This window comes from Gavialis gangeticus, unplaced genomic scaffold (assembly GCF_001723915.1).
Source record: "Gavialis gangeticus isolate Ggan-Ray unplaced genomic scaffold, GavGan_comp1, whole genome shotgun sequence".
In the NCBI taxonomy this organism is placed as follows: domain Eukaryota; kingdom Metazoa; phylum Chordata; order Crocodylia; family Gavialidae; genus Gavialis; species Gavialis gangeticus.
Genome location: NW_017728993.1, coordinates 54,575,476 through 54,592,703, shown reverse-complemented (window position 1 = coordinate 54,592,703; position 17,228 = coordinate 54,575,476). Strand labels below are relative to the sequence as shown.

At 40.7% G+C, this 17,228-nt stretch overlaps 1 protein-coding gene across 1 annotated transcript in view; it reads left to right on the top strand.

The window, feature by feature from the left end:
• Positions 1-17,228, top strand: part of BRINP3 (BMP/retinoic acid inducible neural specific 3) — a 404,685-nt gene that overhangs the window by 295,838 nt on the left and 91,619 nt on the right. The window contains exons 6-7 of the mRNA XM_019501735.1: positions 11,304-11,409; positions 14,965-15,201. Coding sequence (XP_019357280.1) covers positions 11,304-11,409; positions 14,965-15,201 — 343 coding nt within the window. The remainder of the gene's footprint in view (positions 1-11,303; positions 11,410-14,964; positions 15,202-17,228) is intronic.

Here is a 17,228-nt window from a genome sequence, read left to right as displayed (position 1 = left end):
CCATCTCTGCCTTGGCCTTCCTAACCATCCCCCTACATCCCCGAGCAACTGCTGAATAGTCCTCCTTAGTGATGACCCCTCCTTTCCATTGGGAGTAAGCCTCCTTTTTGGCAAGGAGACATTCCCGGATGTTTTTAGTGAGCCATGGAGGCTTATATGCTCTCCTGCCCCCTTTGACCCTCTTGGGGATTACCTTCCTCTGGGCTTGGAGGATCGTCTCCTTAAGGAGCGACCACCCCCCTTGGACACCCGGCTCCCCTCCCCTCTGAGTCTTCAGTGCTTCTCCAACTATTTTATTTTAACTCTTCTCCAACTATTTTATTTTAACTCTTCATTCTATAAGCAAGCCTCAGGCAAGTTACAATGGTGAGACAATGTATTCTATGATAATGGAGGTCTGGTTGATCATCTTCTCTGTCTTTGCATTCTTTTGATGCTCTAAAATTGTAGGCTGTTAAGGCATTACATTAATTTGAAAATGTGTTACTTACACATTTCCTCCTTTGTAATTTTGTATTTTAATCATTTACATTTCTTATTGTTTGCAGAGTTGCAGCTTCAGCCTGAAAATTTTGAAATAATAATGTTACTGTTCATGCAAATGACTAAAATTTAATGAAATGGAAATATCCAAACATAATTAAATAATTAGATTTAGAATTTTCAAAGTACTTCTGTTTACTTCTAATCTAATGGGATCACTTCTGTCAAAAAAGTCCTAGAGATAACTAATGAAGGAGGAGAGGAAATATGCTAAAGCCACTGTGAACTCCTTTGGTTATTTTACGTGCCCCACAGGAAAGCCAGGAAGGAGACAACTAGGGTGTCTTTATATGTGCTCTGGAGGTGGGAGGGGCACTGTAATTAGAGTGGCACTCATGAACCGCTTTAATTGAAACATCCACAACATGGGTTATATACAATTCAGTGCCCTGAGCTACAAAATCGTGTTCAACAATTAAAGGGTCCCCATCACCTTTTGGAGGTGTGAGGAGGCTGAATACACAAGGTGCCAAGACTGCTGGAGTCTTGTTAAAGCTCTCCCACTGCCATTTTTTCAGTAAGGGGGCACTGACGCACATGATGCTAGAGTCTTCTGGAGCGCGATAATTACAATACTTGCTCCCAACTATTACCCTTTCTGTGGCATTATACAGTATCCTGCTAAGATCTCTCCACCAGAAGAACTCAATGCAATCCCTATGTAGTACTGAAGTGGCCTGACTTCATTGTACCCACGCCTTGTATCTCTTCGTTTCTCCCTACTAGCTCCCTGTTTACCATCCTTTCACTACTCTGTCTTCCAATTACTCTATGCACACTCCTTCTTTTTTTCTTCCTGCATGTTTTTGACTTTTATATGGCCCTATTTCCTTTCCTCCCAGTCCAAGGGCCTATACTTTTTCCTCCCATGCCAGAAGCTATGTGTGCATTGCTGTTTCTTCTTTGACCCTCAGAAAAAAAGGCTAGGTTCAGACATTGCACTTGTGGCAGTGCACCTTTGGGTGCCTGCCACTTTAAGGGCAGAAAACAGGCAGTAGCAGCAATTTTGAGCACTAGGAATATAAAGTATAGTCAGGCAGAAACATCACTTGGCTGAGCTGCATGGGACATCTAGCAGGTAGGAGCAGGAGGCTCTTGGTCCTGAGCATGACCTAAAACTGCAGCCTGCTGGGGAACGGTGGCCTGGTGGGGCTCCCAGTGGCATGGGAGCCCCAAGGAAATGCCAGGCCAGTTTCCTCCCCAGTGAAACACAAGGAGGGGTGCCTTAACCCTAGCCCCCATCTTTGGGTGGGGATTGGAGGCAGTTGTGGGAGTAATGGGGCCTGGCATGGCAAGTGGAGTGCCACATGAGCCCAGCAGGGATACAAAATCCTGGAGACCCCAGAGGAGGTAGTGTGGAGATGTAGGAGTAGGGGCTAGGTATGCTTGTGTGTAGGTGCCTGAGCCTAGCAGGGATGTGAGGTTCCAGGGACCCCAGAGAGGGTAGCGTGGGGAGCATAGAGCATGGCCCCACATAGAGTACAGCCAAACTGGGAGAAAGCCTGAAGGGCAGTGCAAAGGCCAGCTCCATGAGTAGTTCATCATGAAGATGCTAAGACCTCAGGGTGGGGCGTGGTGTAGTGGCCGTAGAGTGAGCACAGGAGGAACCCCAGGAGTGAGGAGTAAGCCAAGGTATGTCTTTGGATTCCTGAGGCTGTAGGTGGGACAAAGGCTGAGTAGAGGGCTCATCCAGAGAGTTAGGGGCAAGTCCTGACCCTGGTAAACCCTCCACTGCAAGGAGGCCGAGAGTGGGCCAAAAGAAAGACCTAAAGAGCAAGCACAATGTCCTGCTACTCTAGGGAGGGAGGGAGAGTCCCTGTGAGACCCTGGAGCACCAGTTATGGTGTAGGTTATGATTGCCATAGCCTACATCATGTAGATGTCATCTGTGAGGCATGGGCTGCAGTGTAGGGGAGGTTCAGAGCCATAGATAGCACCCCCTGGCATTGGGGCAGGAAATGGGCAATCTCCCACGTTATACCACCAGTTTATGGGAACAGTGAAGTCATGGCAGGTGAGACTGGGCAGACTGCCCCATAGAAGCAAGTGGACAGACCAGCATGAGACCCAGCCCTGAGTGTGCCCCCTGTCACAATGCTTAAGGCTGTAACATTCACAGAACTTAAAGCACTTAAAACGTGGTGGATCCCACTCTAAATTAACCCTTGATGGGTATGGTATTAAACTAAAATTCTTTAGGTTACAGCATTTTTTGAATGTCTGTACAACATCCATTGTGGTTCAGTGTAGGTTGTATTCTGCTACCATCTGAGGATTCCCTTGCTGTGCAGCTTGCTAGCCATGGCTGGTGTTTGTCTGCTTCAGGTGAGCACCAGCCAAGCCCCACCTGTGGGCTGTCACAGGGAGGAGACAGAAAAGGCTGTGTGCAGCTTGCTGGAGGAGTGAAAAAACAGCCTCTCTACTGCATAGATCCCCCCAAGCTTGTGGGTACAGTTCTTGGTGATGGCTGAGCCAGGTCCATATGGCAGACAGGCTCTGTTTCCACCCCATCCCCAATTCCTAGTGTGGCAAAAACCTGGGCTGGACAGTTCCTGGATGCAGGTATCAAGAGGCTGTGGTGGGAGAGGGAAGGGAGTCTCCCTGGCACATGGACCCAGTCCACCCCACCCACTCCCCCCCTAAGAACCCAGCCAGCAAGCAGGGGTGGTAGAGGGGGGTGGGCTCCATCCACAGTCATCATACCAGTGTCCCCTATTACCAGTGGTTCTTTATGATTTGGGTGTGTTCTCGTCCTTCACCCCTTCCCACTCCTGACCCCGTGCCCCACCATTCTATTCAAGGGCATTCCATTTTTTCCTTCTGTAGGCACTTCCATTTCCCCCTAGTAGAAACAAATATGCCAAATTTGTTTCTAAATGCTATCAACTTAAAATTCAAAACGTAGAACAATGCATTGAATGTCTGTACTACATCTGTTGGGCTGATGGATATGACTTTCCATAAGTAACTCATGCTGGTGTTGTTTTTTTTTTCTTTTTTTGTATTGGTTAAGTTATATTCCTTAAAATACAATTATGTTTTTAAAATGTCTTCCAGAAGGATAGTAGTTTGTCATGTAAGACAAGACACTGGCTCTCCAGGGGCAAGTAGTTAGGAATATTAGCAACATGCACTTGAAAATTGTCACCTGGACACACCAAATAACTATTGCTGCAAAAATGTATTTCCCTTTCATTAGGAAAGCCTCTTCATAGCTGTAATTATCACTGAAAAAAAGGTACACTGTTTCTAGAGAAATACTACCTACTAATATCACAAGAAGTCAGTCCCACTAAAGAGCTAGGAGGTTTGTTTTCAGTGCACCTATAATCGGATTGTTATCACCATGGCTTTGAGTCTTAACTGACTGAAAACTTTAGGCAGTTGTCTCATTAATACCAAATGTTATAGTTTATTTCTGGGATTTGAAAACCCTAATGCCCAGGGAAACCTATGCTGTGATAATCTTTGGAAACAAGACACTTGAGAGTAGCCTGCCTGCTTCATGTCAGACTGTTGTTATTTGTTTTTAGTAGCTTTTGGTTATTAAGCAACTTTATTCTGTGTTGTTTTCCTTCATATGCTAGTACTCCATCTGGCCTACATGTCTTAGAAAACAGAATAAGTCTAAGATGACTTTCTGTCATTTTCCACCATTAATGCAGTAGGTTCAAATGATTGTACACATTATATTTTATATATTTTTATCTACCATTTATAAATTTACCTCATACTGTTGTTCACCTTCAGACATAACAGTTCCAAAGGATGACCTTGGAAGTCATAATTCTTTGTTCAAAAAAGTAATTAAATGAATGTAATTTCACCTCCCAGCTATGGCAAAAATCCCACTAATTTCAGTGGTAACATGATCACTCTAGAATGGATTAATTTGACATTCACCAGGGGTGTGTTAAATGGACCATATTTAATTCAGATTTGGATTTGGACCAAATAGGGGGCAGTGATTCAATTTGTTGATTCAGATTACTGTCCCCAATTCAATTTGGCTGAATCCAAATCTGAAGATTTGATGCTGATTCAGAGAAACAGCGACTCGGACATAGACACAGCTTTAAATGTTTTTTTTACACACCTTGAAGTACCAGGCATAGCTTGCGAGTGCTGCGATGATGAGGCAGATGAAGCATCCCACAGGAGCGCTGAGGGCCACGACCCCCATGTGCTTGGTGGTGAATCCAGAAGTGGACCAGAAGTAATTCCAGTCCGCTTCAGGGTTCACCACCGAGCATGCTGGGCCACCCCCCCTGACTCCCTTGACTTGGCAATCAACTGTGGGGGGACCTCAAGTGCCTCCCCAGACCCAGGAGGCACCAGTTGCCAAACCAGGGGGGCACAGGAGACCCCCTTTGCACTCCCTGGTGGAGCCAGAAGTGGACCAGAAGTGCTTCTGGTCCACTTATGGGCCTGCTGCTGAGTGTGCTGAGGAGCCCCCCATGCTCCTGTGGAACGCTCCATCTGCCCGTTGCAGCATTCATGAGCCACCTGGTACCTTAAGGTATGTAGAAAAAACATTTAAAGCTCTGTCTGTCTGAATTGTCGAATCTTTCCAAATCTCTCCAAATCAATTTGGAGGGTTCCAATTTGATTTGGAAAAATTAAAGGTTCTCCTGATTTAATTTGGATTCAGAGATCTGGCCACCAAATTGGGCCAAATCTCTTCCAAATCAAATCAGGGACTGAAGCCTCACACAGCCCTAATATTCACTATTCTTATAGCCAACTCTGTGATTAAAATGAGTTATGGAAAAAGTGAGCCTCTTACATTTATTGAGAAACATGCGAGGAAACAGTTGAGATGGATTTGGTAAATAGTATGTATTTAATTTGTTTCGTTTTTCATTTTTCTCATATTTTACAAGTCCCTATTCGTTTTTCTCATATTTTACAAGTTCCATTCAGCAGGACTTTTATGTCTGTAAAAGTTATGGTTGTAACAATATCAGTTAGTTCAGTGGTAACAGGCATCTCTGAGAGACTGGATTTCATGCAGCTTTCTGTTTGTTGGCCTTTCCTTATCATTAATTAGGAATACAGTGTATTTTTTTTTCTCAATACAAATCCTTTTATCTTATGTTCAGTACATTTTGTGTGAAGTAGGTAAGAATATATGGGTGAAGGAGTTTCATCAGAGGAAAGCTCTACTTTGAAAATGTAAAAAATATATATTTTGGTTATATAAATATGTGTGAAAATTGTAGTTTAGATCCTTAGGAGTAAAGCTGCATAATTCCTTGGATGCCACTGAGCTATGGAAGCTGATATTAGGTGAAGATCTAGTTACACAACTTTACACGTGTGCCTGACCAAGTGGTGATGTGTCAGCTGAAGCAATGCAGGAGCAATCTCAGAAGTTTAGTAGCTTAGAGGCATACCTCTTCCATCCCTACTTGCTCCTGGTTCCTGGAGGTTTATATAGCACATGTACTGTTGGCCTGTGTTTTCTGTGATCCAGTACAGTGTTAAACTCTTGTATGGGTTTATAGTCTAAGTCACAGCCTAGCTGTGATACACACACACACACACACGCACGGATGGGGGTTGTGTGTGTGTATTTATATAAACGCATATATATAGCAGAGAGAGAATGTAATTCTTTAAGTATACTTTTGCAGTTTGTTTAAAGCACTGAGGTCAGACTGATAATATAGGAGTAACTTTTTCCCACTCTCTCATCACCTCAGTAAAACAGGTCTGCCATCTTTGTAATCAAGTGAGTCATAATTCCTACCTCTTCAGTTGCCTTGCAACATCCATTTGAATGAAGAATGAATCTTCATGAACAGAATAAAAGCCCATCATAATAACTACTGTCCTTCCTTACTACAGTCACTAATTGAGAATGAATGAGAATTAAAAACATGGTCACATGTTTATTTTAAAATGATGACATGTCTTTGTATTGCCTTTAAAACAAACAACTGTAAAACTGATACTAACACAACAAACTATGTTTGCTCTTTAAGAATATTAATTACATTTCCAAAACAGAATAAATAATATAATAGCTGCCACATCTACATCCAGTGTGAAGAGCTTCTCTGCACAAGCTTTTACAGATGTGTGTATTTTCTGATGTGTGTTTGTCTTATTTTACATGGGTGCTTGTCCTAGAGATCTTTGCTATTTTCAACACTGAATTAGGGTTCACTCCTCATATGGATAGGGATTACTCACATGAAAATAGGTTTTCAGTGTTGTCTTGGAGGCTTTTGAGGGTCAGAGCAAAAGGTGAATAGGTGAATCCATTATCTATTTAAGTCAGAGAGGCTCTGTGCTGGTTCAGGATAAATAATTATGAGGGCTGGAAATGTTAGGAAATGGCACTAGAACTGTGCAAAGCTTTGGTCCCTTATTCAGTTCGGACCAATTCGGTGGCCAAATCTCCAAAAGTAAATCGAATCAGAGGACCCTTTAATTTCTCTGAATCAAATTGGAACCCTGCGAATCGATTCAGAAAGTTTCAGCGATTCAAACATAGACACAGCTTTAACTGTTTTTTCTACATAACTCTAGGTAGCAGGTGGCTCATGAATGCTGTGATGCTGGGGTGCATGGAGTGTCCCACAGAAGCATGGGGGTCTCCCCAGCATGCTTGGCAGCAGACCCAGAAGTGGACCAGAGGCACTTCTGGTCCACTTCCAGCTCCATTGGAGAGCTTATGGGGGGCTCCTCCCCTGTACCCTTCTGGCTAGGCAACTGGTGCCTCCTGCGTCCGGGGGGCACCCGGGGTCCCCTCATGGCCAGTTGCCCAGCATGCTCCCTGGTGGACCTGGAAGTGGACTGGAAGTACTTGTGATCGACTTCTAGTTTCACCGCTGAGCACGCGGAGTCCCCCCATGCTCCTGTAGGATGCTCCATGTGCCCCAGCATTGTAGCATTCATGAGCTGTACCTGGTACCACAAAGTATGTACAAAAAACATTTAAAGCTATGTCTGTGTATGAATTGCTGATTGCAGACTCAAATTGGGGCCAGTGATCCAAATCAACTAATCGAATCACTGTCCCCAATTCAGGCTGAATCTGAATCGAATAGGGCCCATTTCACACACCCCTAAATGGCATCATTGTTAGAGACTTCACAGTGGATATAGACAGGAGGGATCATGAGCCAAACTCAAGCTGCACCTTGCTAAAGGGTATGGCAGGGACCCATGCTGTGTATCTTTCCAAGTGCTCATGGAAACAATATGCTTGCCTCCAGACACAATGAGCTTGATTTTTCATTGTTCTGAGCTTTGTGCATTATTGCAAATTGAACACAATATGAAGACTGAGAAAGAAGCGTATTTTCTTCACTTTGCACAGGTGTGAGTGAGGTTACAAGATATGGGACAATAGATAATCAAGCCCAGTATTACTGAGAGTTGAAGCAGGGTGGTACAAACTGCACACAAATCCACAGAAAAGTTATAGGTCTTTAGGCTGCTTATGAGTGCTGCTACATGGTATCTGCCTCTAGAGACCTACTAGCAGCTACACTCTCCAGTTTCTCCCCTATTCATTAGTCTCTCCTGCCACATCTTGATGTTAAAATTAGAAGGGGAAACTGCACAGGGCAAGACATGCTTTTGAAGAGGTAGGCACTGTCTGGTCCAAGGTTCTCCCCTAGCCTCATCTCAATTTTATTCTCTCTGGGCCCTCTAGCTTGGGGACCACTGTTCAGGTCCGCAAGCTCCTGAGCCAGCTTTGGTTAAGACCCAGGTTCCAGACCCCGCAATATCTGTCACACAGGGCGTTGAGTCCTGTTTTTCCCCTGCCAGATTCCTACTTTATAGTCCAGACAATCTCAGCCTCAGTCAGCCACAGAATATACTCTAGTTCTTATCCTCTGTCCACACAGTGGAATTGTAAGTTCAGGATGTCCCCAGTTATCCCCTTTCAGTGGTCTCTGCCTCCCCTGCAACCACAGTCTGGCCCACCGAGGAAAACAAAAACCACAAAATACAAGCACCGGCTCAAAGGAATGTCCCCATGGGCTTCACCACACCCTTTGATAATGGGCTCCAAGCAGAAACTGCCCAGGGTACTTAGCTTGCTTCCTATACAGGTCCCCAGCTTCCATATACTCAGTGCTACAGTCCTCTTACTGCAGTCTGGGCTGCGAGCCTCATCCCTCCCAGACAAGGTTCTGTCTCCTGTGGCTTCCACAGCCAGACTGCCCTTTCCTGGGCTAAGGCTTGAGCTTATGCAGGGCTCTCTGGGTCACATACCCTTCTATTTCCACCCCCTGGATCATCAGGCTTTGACTGCACCTAGACCCACTGGCCATCATGCTTCAAGCTCCCCTGCCTATGAGTTTGCCTCTGGCATCACCACTGGGGCATGGGCAGAAAACACACAAAGATGAAGTGGAAGAAAGTGGTGTGAGGGGATGGTGGGAATCAGAATCACAGAACAAGGAAACAATGGGGAAGGGACCTCAGTCAGAGAAAGGATGCACCGGCAGACAGAAAAAGGTAAGAGGGGAGATCATAATTTTCCTCTAAAACATTAAGACTTTGGCCACAGCTAAGGCTGTGAATTTTTGACTGACCTGCCCTTATACTTGACTTCACAGCTGCAGCAGGGGAATCTCTGCCACCTCAGACAAAACAGTCTTCCTCTTCTCTCAAAATCTGAAGTCAGTAAGAAATTATTGTCCTAGGTCAAACTGACAAAGACTTTGAATGTTTTTGTTTTCTTCTATAGCACAGGCCATTATCATTTTCCTGGAATTCTCTGAGCATATATTAACCAATTATTTCCCTGGCCCTGCAGTAGAAGGATATTTGTGGTGTTCTTGTCTTCTCTGTTTTCTTCTGGCATATTTTAGGGTGTTCCCAGTATTTACTTATGATTGTGGTTGTGTGTGTGTGTTCAAAGTCATGATTTTCAAGCATCATTGCACAAGTAGTTGCCAGCAAATGCAAGAGAGTAGACTGTATGGCCCTAAATACCCTTTCCAATTCCTATATCTCTAGCACAGAATGGTTTCAATATGGGAATATTATGTCCATGTCCTCAAAACCCAAGACAGTCCTTGCCCTGGAGTGTTCCTGCCAAAGGGTAGCTCATATATATGCACACGACTACATTCATTCTTGGCTTGCTGGGGATACCCCCTACATTTGGTGCTGGGTCTGAACAATTTACAATGAAAGAGTTAGTATTAAGGGCTGCAGTGCGATAGTGAACTACATCCACTGTGAATAAATTTATTTTTTGTTGCATATGTGCTACTTTTGTCTTTGGTGATGAAGTGAACTGTCTCTAAAATTAAAAAAAAAAATTCTCCACTGAAAAAAGAAGTGAATAAAATGGAATTATGATGCTGAAGCTTTTTTTTTAATCTTTATTCATCCATGGTAATAATTAATTTTAAAAAATGTTTGGAACATCACTAACTTCAAAGAAAATGTGACAAACCATGTAAAGGTACCCATTTGGAAACATATAAAACCCACTATGCACTTTTGGCTCAAACTCAAATTGAATATAAACTTTCTTGGATTAGGAAAGGTTCAGTTAGTTTCATAGATGAGCTAACAAATCCAGTGCATCCATGCTTGATTTCACATTGAACTGGAAATAGAAATACCAGCATGGTAATTCTCATGGAGTTTCTGAACTAGATGAATCTGGTACATACAGAAAAGATCACAAGATGTCCAGCCTGAGTTATAGACCAAAGGTTAGATTGTTAGTTTGCTATCTAACCTATAGTAAAGGGCAGAAGTCATTCAGCTCTCCCTGGAGCTACCTGAGAGAAAGATAGTGACAACAGTGATATAGGCCCACTGCCTTGGAGAAAGGAAGTAATAAGGAAGCAACTCTGATTCTCAGATTTCTGTCTCAGCGCTGTTCCTAGGAACCTTGTTTAATCAGTGTTCCTTGCTCAAGGCTGTGCCTAAAGTCATTGTCTAGCCCTTATCCTCCTTTTCTGCAGATTAAAACTATCTTTATATTCATATATGAAATATGGAGAATTCCACTTTTTCCTTTTCTCATCTCCATTTATTTATTAAACTCAGATTGATCCATCCTCTTTCAGTGCTCAGGCCTCACTCACTAACACACAGCACAATTTGGAATGATTGTTTGATCAGTCCAACTGTGTTTTGATCCTACAGTCATAGGCTTCTTTAGGCTTCTGATTACAACAGGTTACATTTCTAAAGATGCTTGGTTTTATTTTAGATCTCCTAATTGAAAGAAATCCAGCAAGTTCATGAAATGTGTAAGCCTGCTTTGTTACAGGTATTTCCATCAAGGTTCCAGGGCCTTATGTTCTCCTGAGTTACATATCAGCAGATTAGAGCATATCCACCAAAGACTATGAAGTTATCCTTGAGTAAGATTTGTATGTACGAGATGAGAATCAAGCCCTTGGTCTTTGTTAGCTACAGTCTTACTTCCATGTATGATTTAAATTTTATGAAAATTACAGTCCATTTTTTATTAAACTATATTTACCAAACTCACTTTAACTAACAGCAGTATGGAAATATATCATAACTTTTGTCAGACTGATAAAGTCTATTTTAAGTTCTTTATAAAAGAAACAATATAAAAAGTCTGCTGTACTTGTACAATATTTGCTTTGATACCTTTAGCTGATAAAATGGACAATATCACATTGCTAATGTCTATAGTATGCAGCTTACTGAAATAGATGGGAGTTCCATAAAACAAGCTCTTAATGCTTTAGTCTGTTCTGAATAATATAGCAACTGGTTTTCCATTCCCTTACCACTAGGTAACAGAAACCCGGACTGGTCCTCTTGGCTGCAGTAACTATGACAACCTAGATTCTGTCAGTTCTGTTCTGGTTCAGAGTCCTGAAAATAAGATTCAGTTGCAAGGTACGTAGGTGCAATTTTGTTAATTTCTTATGGAATGGAATGACATTTATCAGGCTATTTGTTTTTCATTTCCCCCCCTCATAAAAGGTCATTTTCCTAATTTTTTGACCGATGACTACATTCTAGACAAAGTAAAGGAAATGTCAGTAACTCATGTTGCATCTGAAATAGAAACAATATCTGTACTCATCAGAAATAATTTAAATAATGTAGTTAACATTTTACAGCTCTACTTAGCAATCACTTATTCACTGTTTACCCAGCTAAAAGTCCCAGAGATTTCACAGAGCAGACAGCACCACTTAGACATGATTTGCCATGTCTGCTCACTTCGAGTAATACCTATACTTTGAGTGGTACTAGATACATGTGAAGAGGAATGGACAGGTTTTTAAAGGTATTACATGCCTAGTGCATTTTTAAAAACAACAAGGCAGTTTAGGCACCTGGCTCTCATTTTAATTAAAAAAACCTCACAGATTTAATTTAAAAAAAACCCCAAAACACCTATATTGCTTGGGCAGTCTTACAAATCTCACTAGATCAGTGGTTCTTCAGGTTTGAGGCGCTCCTAAATAGACTCAAGGCACCCCTCAGTAGATTCAAGGTACCCCTCCGTAACTTTTGTGAATTGAGCAGCTCCCCATTTCAAAAATTGACGGTGCTTGTGCTTACAGCCTTGTCAGGCAGTGAGGTCAGGGCAGTGGTCAGGTACCCATGAGCCTGAGCTTGCACTTGTCTGCTTGTCTCCTCATATCTAGCTTATCTCATCACACCTTGGAGCACCCTTCAAAGGATATGGTGGCACCCCTGGTACCCCGACACTCTGGTTGAGAATCAGTGCATTAGATACTTATGTTTATTTTAAGTTGCCCTAATCCTTTTTTGTCAAAAACTACCCCAGAGGTACTACCTGTCATCATCACGGTGTGGCAGAATCTGTCCTTAACAGCTTGTCAATACAAGAGGTGTAGTAGAGTCACATGTAAGACTCTTTGTTATTGTTATTTAAATAAAACATATTCTACTTGCTTTATTATTACTTCTTCCATAGACCAAATTCTATTTGAGTAAACCCACTGATACCAGTAGGGTAATGAATGTGTGTAAAGAGAGAAGTATTTGGCTCATAATTTACAAATGAAGGCTCTGGCTCTGAAAATACTTGCTGCTAAATGCTATATATGCAATTGTGAGTAGCACAACTGATTTCAATAGAACTACTCAGGTGCTCTCATTATGAAGTGTTTGCAGTATTGGGGCATAGGTGGGCTGATTATATGAAGTGGTTTTTTTTCAATTATCAACACACAGTTTCAGAGACGGGTTAGCTCCTTGCTGATTATGCCAACATTCTTCTTTCCCTCCCCTCCGTCTCCCTCTGGATTTTTATAAGAAAACATAAAGGACAACATAGATTAAAAATCATATGATCTTGTCTGAATTTATAGACATAAAAAATCTCAGAAGATAATCTTGTAAGTTTCATTGGAATTTACCCCTTCAGTGAGTTTTTAAAAATAATTTTGCCATTTTGACATGTTCTCCCAGCACTCACATAATATTTGTCAGTAAAAGAGAAAATTAGTTATTATATCAATCTAAGATTTGACATATGCCATTGGATTGTCATCACAACAAAAAATCATAATGCTAGGAGCTGCTTAAACTATGTAATATAGATATGTTGAGCAAGGGGTCAGGATTGCCTATGCAAATGTTCTTTATGCTTTGGAACTTCAAGGCTTTTCCTAAGTCTGTCAGTGTGCTTTTAAAGTAAGCTTGAGTCACAATTGTGTTTTACATGCTTTGATATGAGGCAGATGAAACCCACAAAGAGAATTCATTTTAGTAATAGCATCAGTGCTCTTATTGTGGTAGGCTCTTTTTTAAATTTTACAATATTGTTTTATTATATTTGCTATGTATTTGTGTATGTAAAAATAAGGATAACATCTCCATGAACTAAAATGAGTGCCTGTGGAATTGAGGCATATATAACAAATAATCTACCCTTACATTGAGAAACAACTCTCTCTGTTATTCCAAAGGGATTTCATGGTATTAGGTACTTTTTAATGTGAATTGAGTAACACAATCTATCTCCATATCTTTGGCAAAAGATCAATATTTATAAGATGGCTGGATATATTTTTTCTTTGGTTTAATATTGTAGCTAGCATGACTGACAGGCATAACTAAATTAGAATGCTCTAATTACCATATAATCATGCTACTCACTGAGCTCATGCAAATAATACGCAAAATTATTGTAATAGTAGATCTTAATTTCTGGTCACAGAAGTTCTGAATAATTAAAGGTATCTTATTTATATTTTTGACATGGTAGTGAAAATCCCTCTTGAATTTTCATTTTTTCATAGGAAGGTGAGGGGGAGATGTTCAAAAGTACTTGATTTAGGAGCTCAGGGGAATATTTTCAAAGGTACAGTGGCAGCTAGCCTGAACCCCATATTTACAATTAGACTTTCAAATAAGAGTTAGGTGCCATTTGTACTTTTTGGAAATCTGTTCACTCAATCCCACTGACTTTCAGTGGGACTTGTGCTCCTAAGTCACATAGACCCTTTTGAAATCCAAATGTGCTGGGTGATATTCATTTGATGCTGATCCAATACCCATTGAACTCAGTGGGATCCCTAGCCTGATGCATCAGTCTTTGTAAGTGTGAGTAAACAGCATTTCGTAGCTTAAAAAGTCCAACAACAAATCTCCTCTTTTATTTTGTTCAACATAATAAAATCATAATCCTTAATGAATAATCATAGGTCTATTTTTGCACCATACTTAATGAAGCAAAAATAACAAACAACTATATTCAAAATAAATGAAACATTAACTTAAATTTGTTATTGCTGTTGTTCAGAAAGTTTCCTCCTTGAATATTTTTCATTCTTTCCCATTAGTCTTCTTGGCATAATGAAAAAAATAACTAGAATATATTGGACATATCATGCTGTGATAAAACAACAAGGAAACACATTCTAATAAAGAATGATAATGTTTTACTGCACACATTTTTTCGGGTTATGTTTTTTTTTCTATTTTCTCTTAATTGCTGTCTTTCAGAATTGTTTTCCCTACATCAGTGCTTCCAAAATTTACTAGTCAACTGTTGGTATCAAGATTGTAATTCAAATGCATGCTTTCCTAGAGCAAAGCTCTTACAATTCTATTTATTCAAGATTTCTTAAGAAAAGTTGATGTAATCCTTGCCTTCTTATTTTTTGACAGTCTCTCCAGAAGGAAAGCACTCCAGTAAACCTATCTGAAGAATGCAGGTTGCTAGTTAGTAGAGTTGATATTCTGAAGTCACAGGGAATGAGTTCAAACTTTGAGAAAAGAAAACATTGCATAGTTTAAATGCAAAAAAAAAATAGGTAAATTGGCATCAGTAGGCCACCTGGTTTCCTTCTGTATCTACGTGTTTCTTTATTACTAGGATATGTAGATTGCTGAATTTAATCACCATCACTATTTGGCTCAACCATTCCTCATAATTTAATAAGATTATTCTTATTTTATTTCCTAAAGGTCTTCAGGTCATCCTGCCTGAATATCTTCAGGAGCGTTTTGTGCAAGCAGCTCTGAGCTATATTGCTTGCAATTCTGAGGGGGAATTTATCTGCAAGGACAATGATTGCTGGTGTCAGTGTGGCCCCAAATTCCCAGAATGCAACTGTCCATACATGGACATTCAAGCCATGGAAGAAAACCTGCTTCGCATAAGTGAGACCTGGAATGCTTACAACAGCGAATTTGAAGAGTCAGGTGTGATCTTTTAAAATAATTATTTGTGTTTTTGAACATCACAGCATTAACACTATAGAATGAGTAGTCTCTTAGAAGTCACTGGGATTACTCATGTGCTTAATATTAAGCACATGCATAAGTGTTTTGCTGGATCTGGACCTTAATGATCAAAACTCCTTGATCACAAATGGATAAATATTGCTTCTGCTTTCAACAAATATGAAGAGCAGTTGAATTAGTTTAGTATTTAGGTAAGTTGTGGGATTTGGGAATATTTATTTTTTGTATACTGTGGAACCACCTCTTCAAGGTCTATATTTCCCTGGTAATATGAAGGGGGTTAGAAGCTGTGGAGGCAGATCAGGATTGACTGATTCACCATTACATGGATATTCTGGTCTTTCCCTCTGCCTGAGAAATATAGTAAAATGGAAAGAGTTGTTACACTCCACTTCTGGCCCAGTCTTAGGATTTCTCCTATACTTTCCTCCAAGTGGAAAATACTCCAGTGGAATACTCAGGTTGACTACCTGGGACTGGATTTTCCCATAAATGAATTTGGAGTTAATGATTCATACATGTCAGAATTGGCATTCCACTTGTTCTTCCTTGAAATCACATGTCTACTTAAACTGGATCAGTCCCAGGTAGTCCCTCACCATATTTTGTGCCATGCTGACTTTCTTTGAAGCATCAAGGTTTGTTTCACACATCATTTCCCCACTTCCCATTCTCAGGACTTCTGGTCCCACAGAGGATGAGAACTGCAGGTAAAATTGGCTTCTGCACAACTGTTTTCACAACTCATTCACTCAGTAATATCAGTAACAGCTGTCTAGCCATATGGTGGGAAAAGTAAAGATAGCTTAGTGGAGCTGGAAAAAATCAGGAGGAAAAAGAGATATGAGAGAGATAAGGAAGTAGTAGAAAATCAGGAATCATAGAATGAAATAAAATGTATAACAAAAAGATGTATTTGGGGGGATGATAAGAAGTGCAGTAAAAAGGAGATACAAGCAAGAACAACAGGAAAATATGGGACAAGAGAGAGAGTAAATATTAAAATGCTATAATGTAAATGGGAACCATTTATATGCATTACATTTTCTGTATTCACTGTTGTATTGCAAAGTACTTTGAATCTGTCAGGATTAATCAAGCCTGGGATTTTCAAAGAAGCGTAAATCACTTTCAGTGGGGTGCCTAATTCTCTTAGCCCACCTTGAAAATTTTAATTTAGGTTTCTAGCATTTGTCTTGCACCTAAAATGAGTACATCAACCTTTTGGTACCTTTGCTAGAGGGTCAGGAAAAAACAAACAATGATTATATAAACATTCATTCATGCTTGTTTTGATATTTTTGTGTGCAGAAGCCACATTTTTTGCAATGATGACATTTTGCCACCTCCATACATATCTGATGTCATGCTTTCACTTACAGCACTGTAAATCAATGCAGTTGTATCACACCTGCTAAAAAGACATAGTTTTGCTTATCCATTTTTCACCCTGTGCAAATGGGGATGGTATTATTTAACAATTAAAGAATGTCAGATGAAGACATTCACTAATGGCAAGTCTGTGCATGTTACTATCTGAAAATATTTTGGGGTTCTATCCATCTATAGCTATTGATATAGATTTGATCTATAGGTGTCTGTATTTATATCAAGCTTTTATTGTAAGGAGTATCTTGTTTCCTGGGGAACAAAGTTGATCAAACAGCTGAATATGACAAGCTGATGCATAGTAGATTTTCTTTGGCTCCATCTCCAGTTCCCTGGTGCTAGTAGGGAGAGCAACACAGTTCGTATAAATGAAATCCTACACAATTATTTTCCATACTCCTGGATATTCTGCATCCTTTACCTCGGCAGCAATAATGCTCTTAGACATCATGAAGATGATGATATTTTCCTGAACAAAATAGATGTTTCTAAAGATTCTTACACCTCGCCGGAGACTTTCTTTGCTGATTGTAATGTGTGTGTGTGTGTGTGTGTGTGTGTGTGTGTGTGTGTGTGTGTGTGTGTGTGTGTGTATT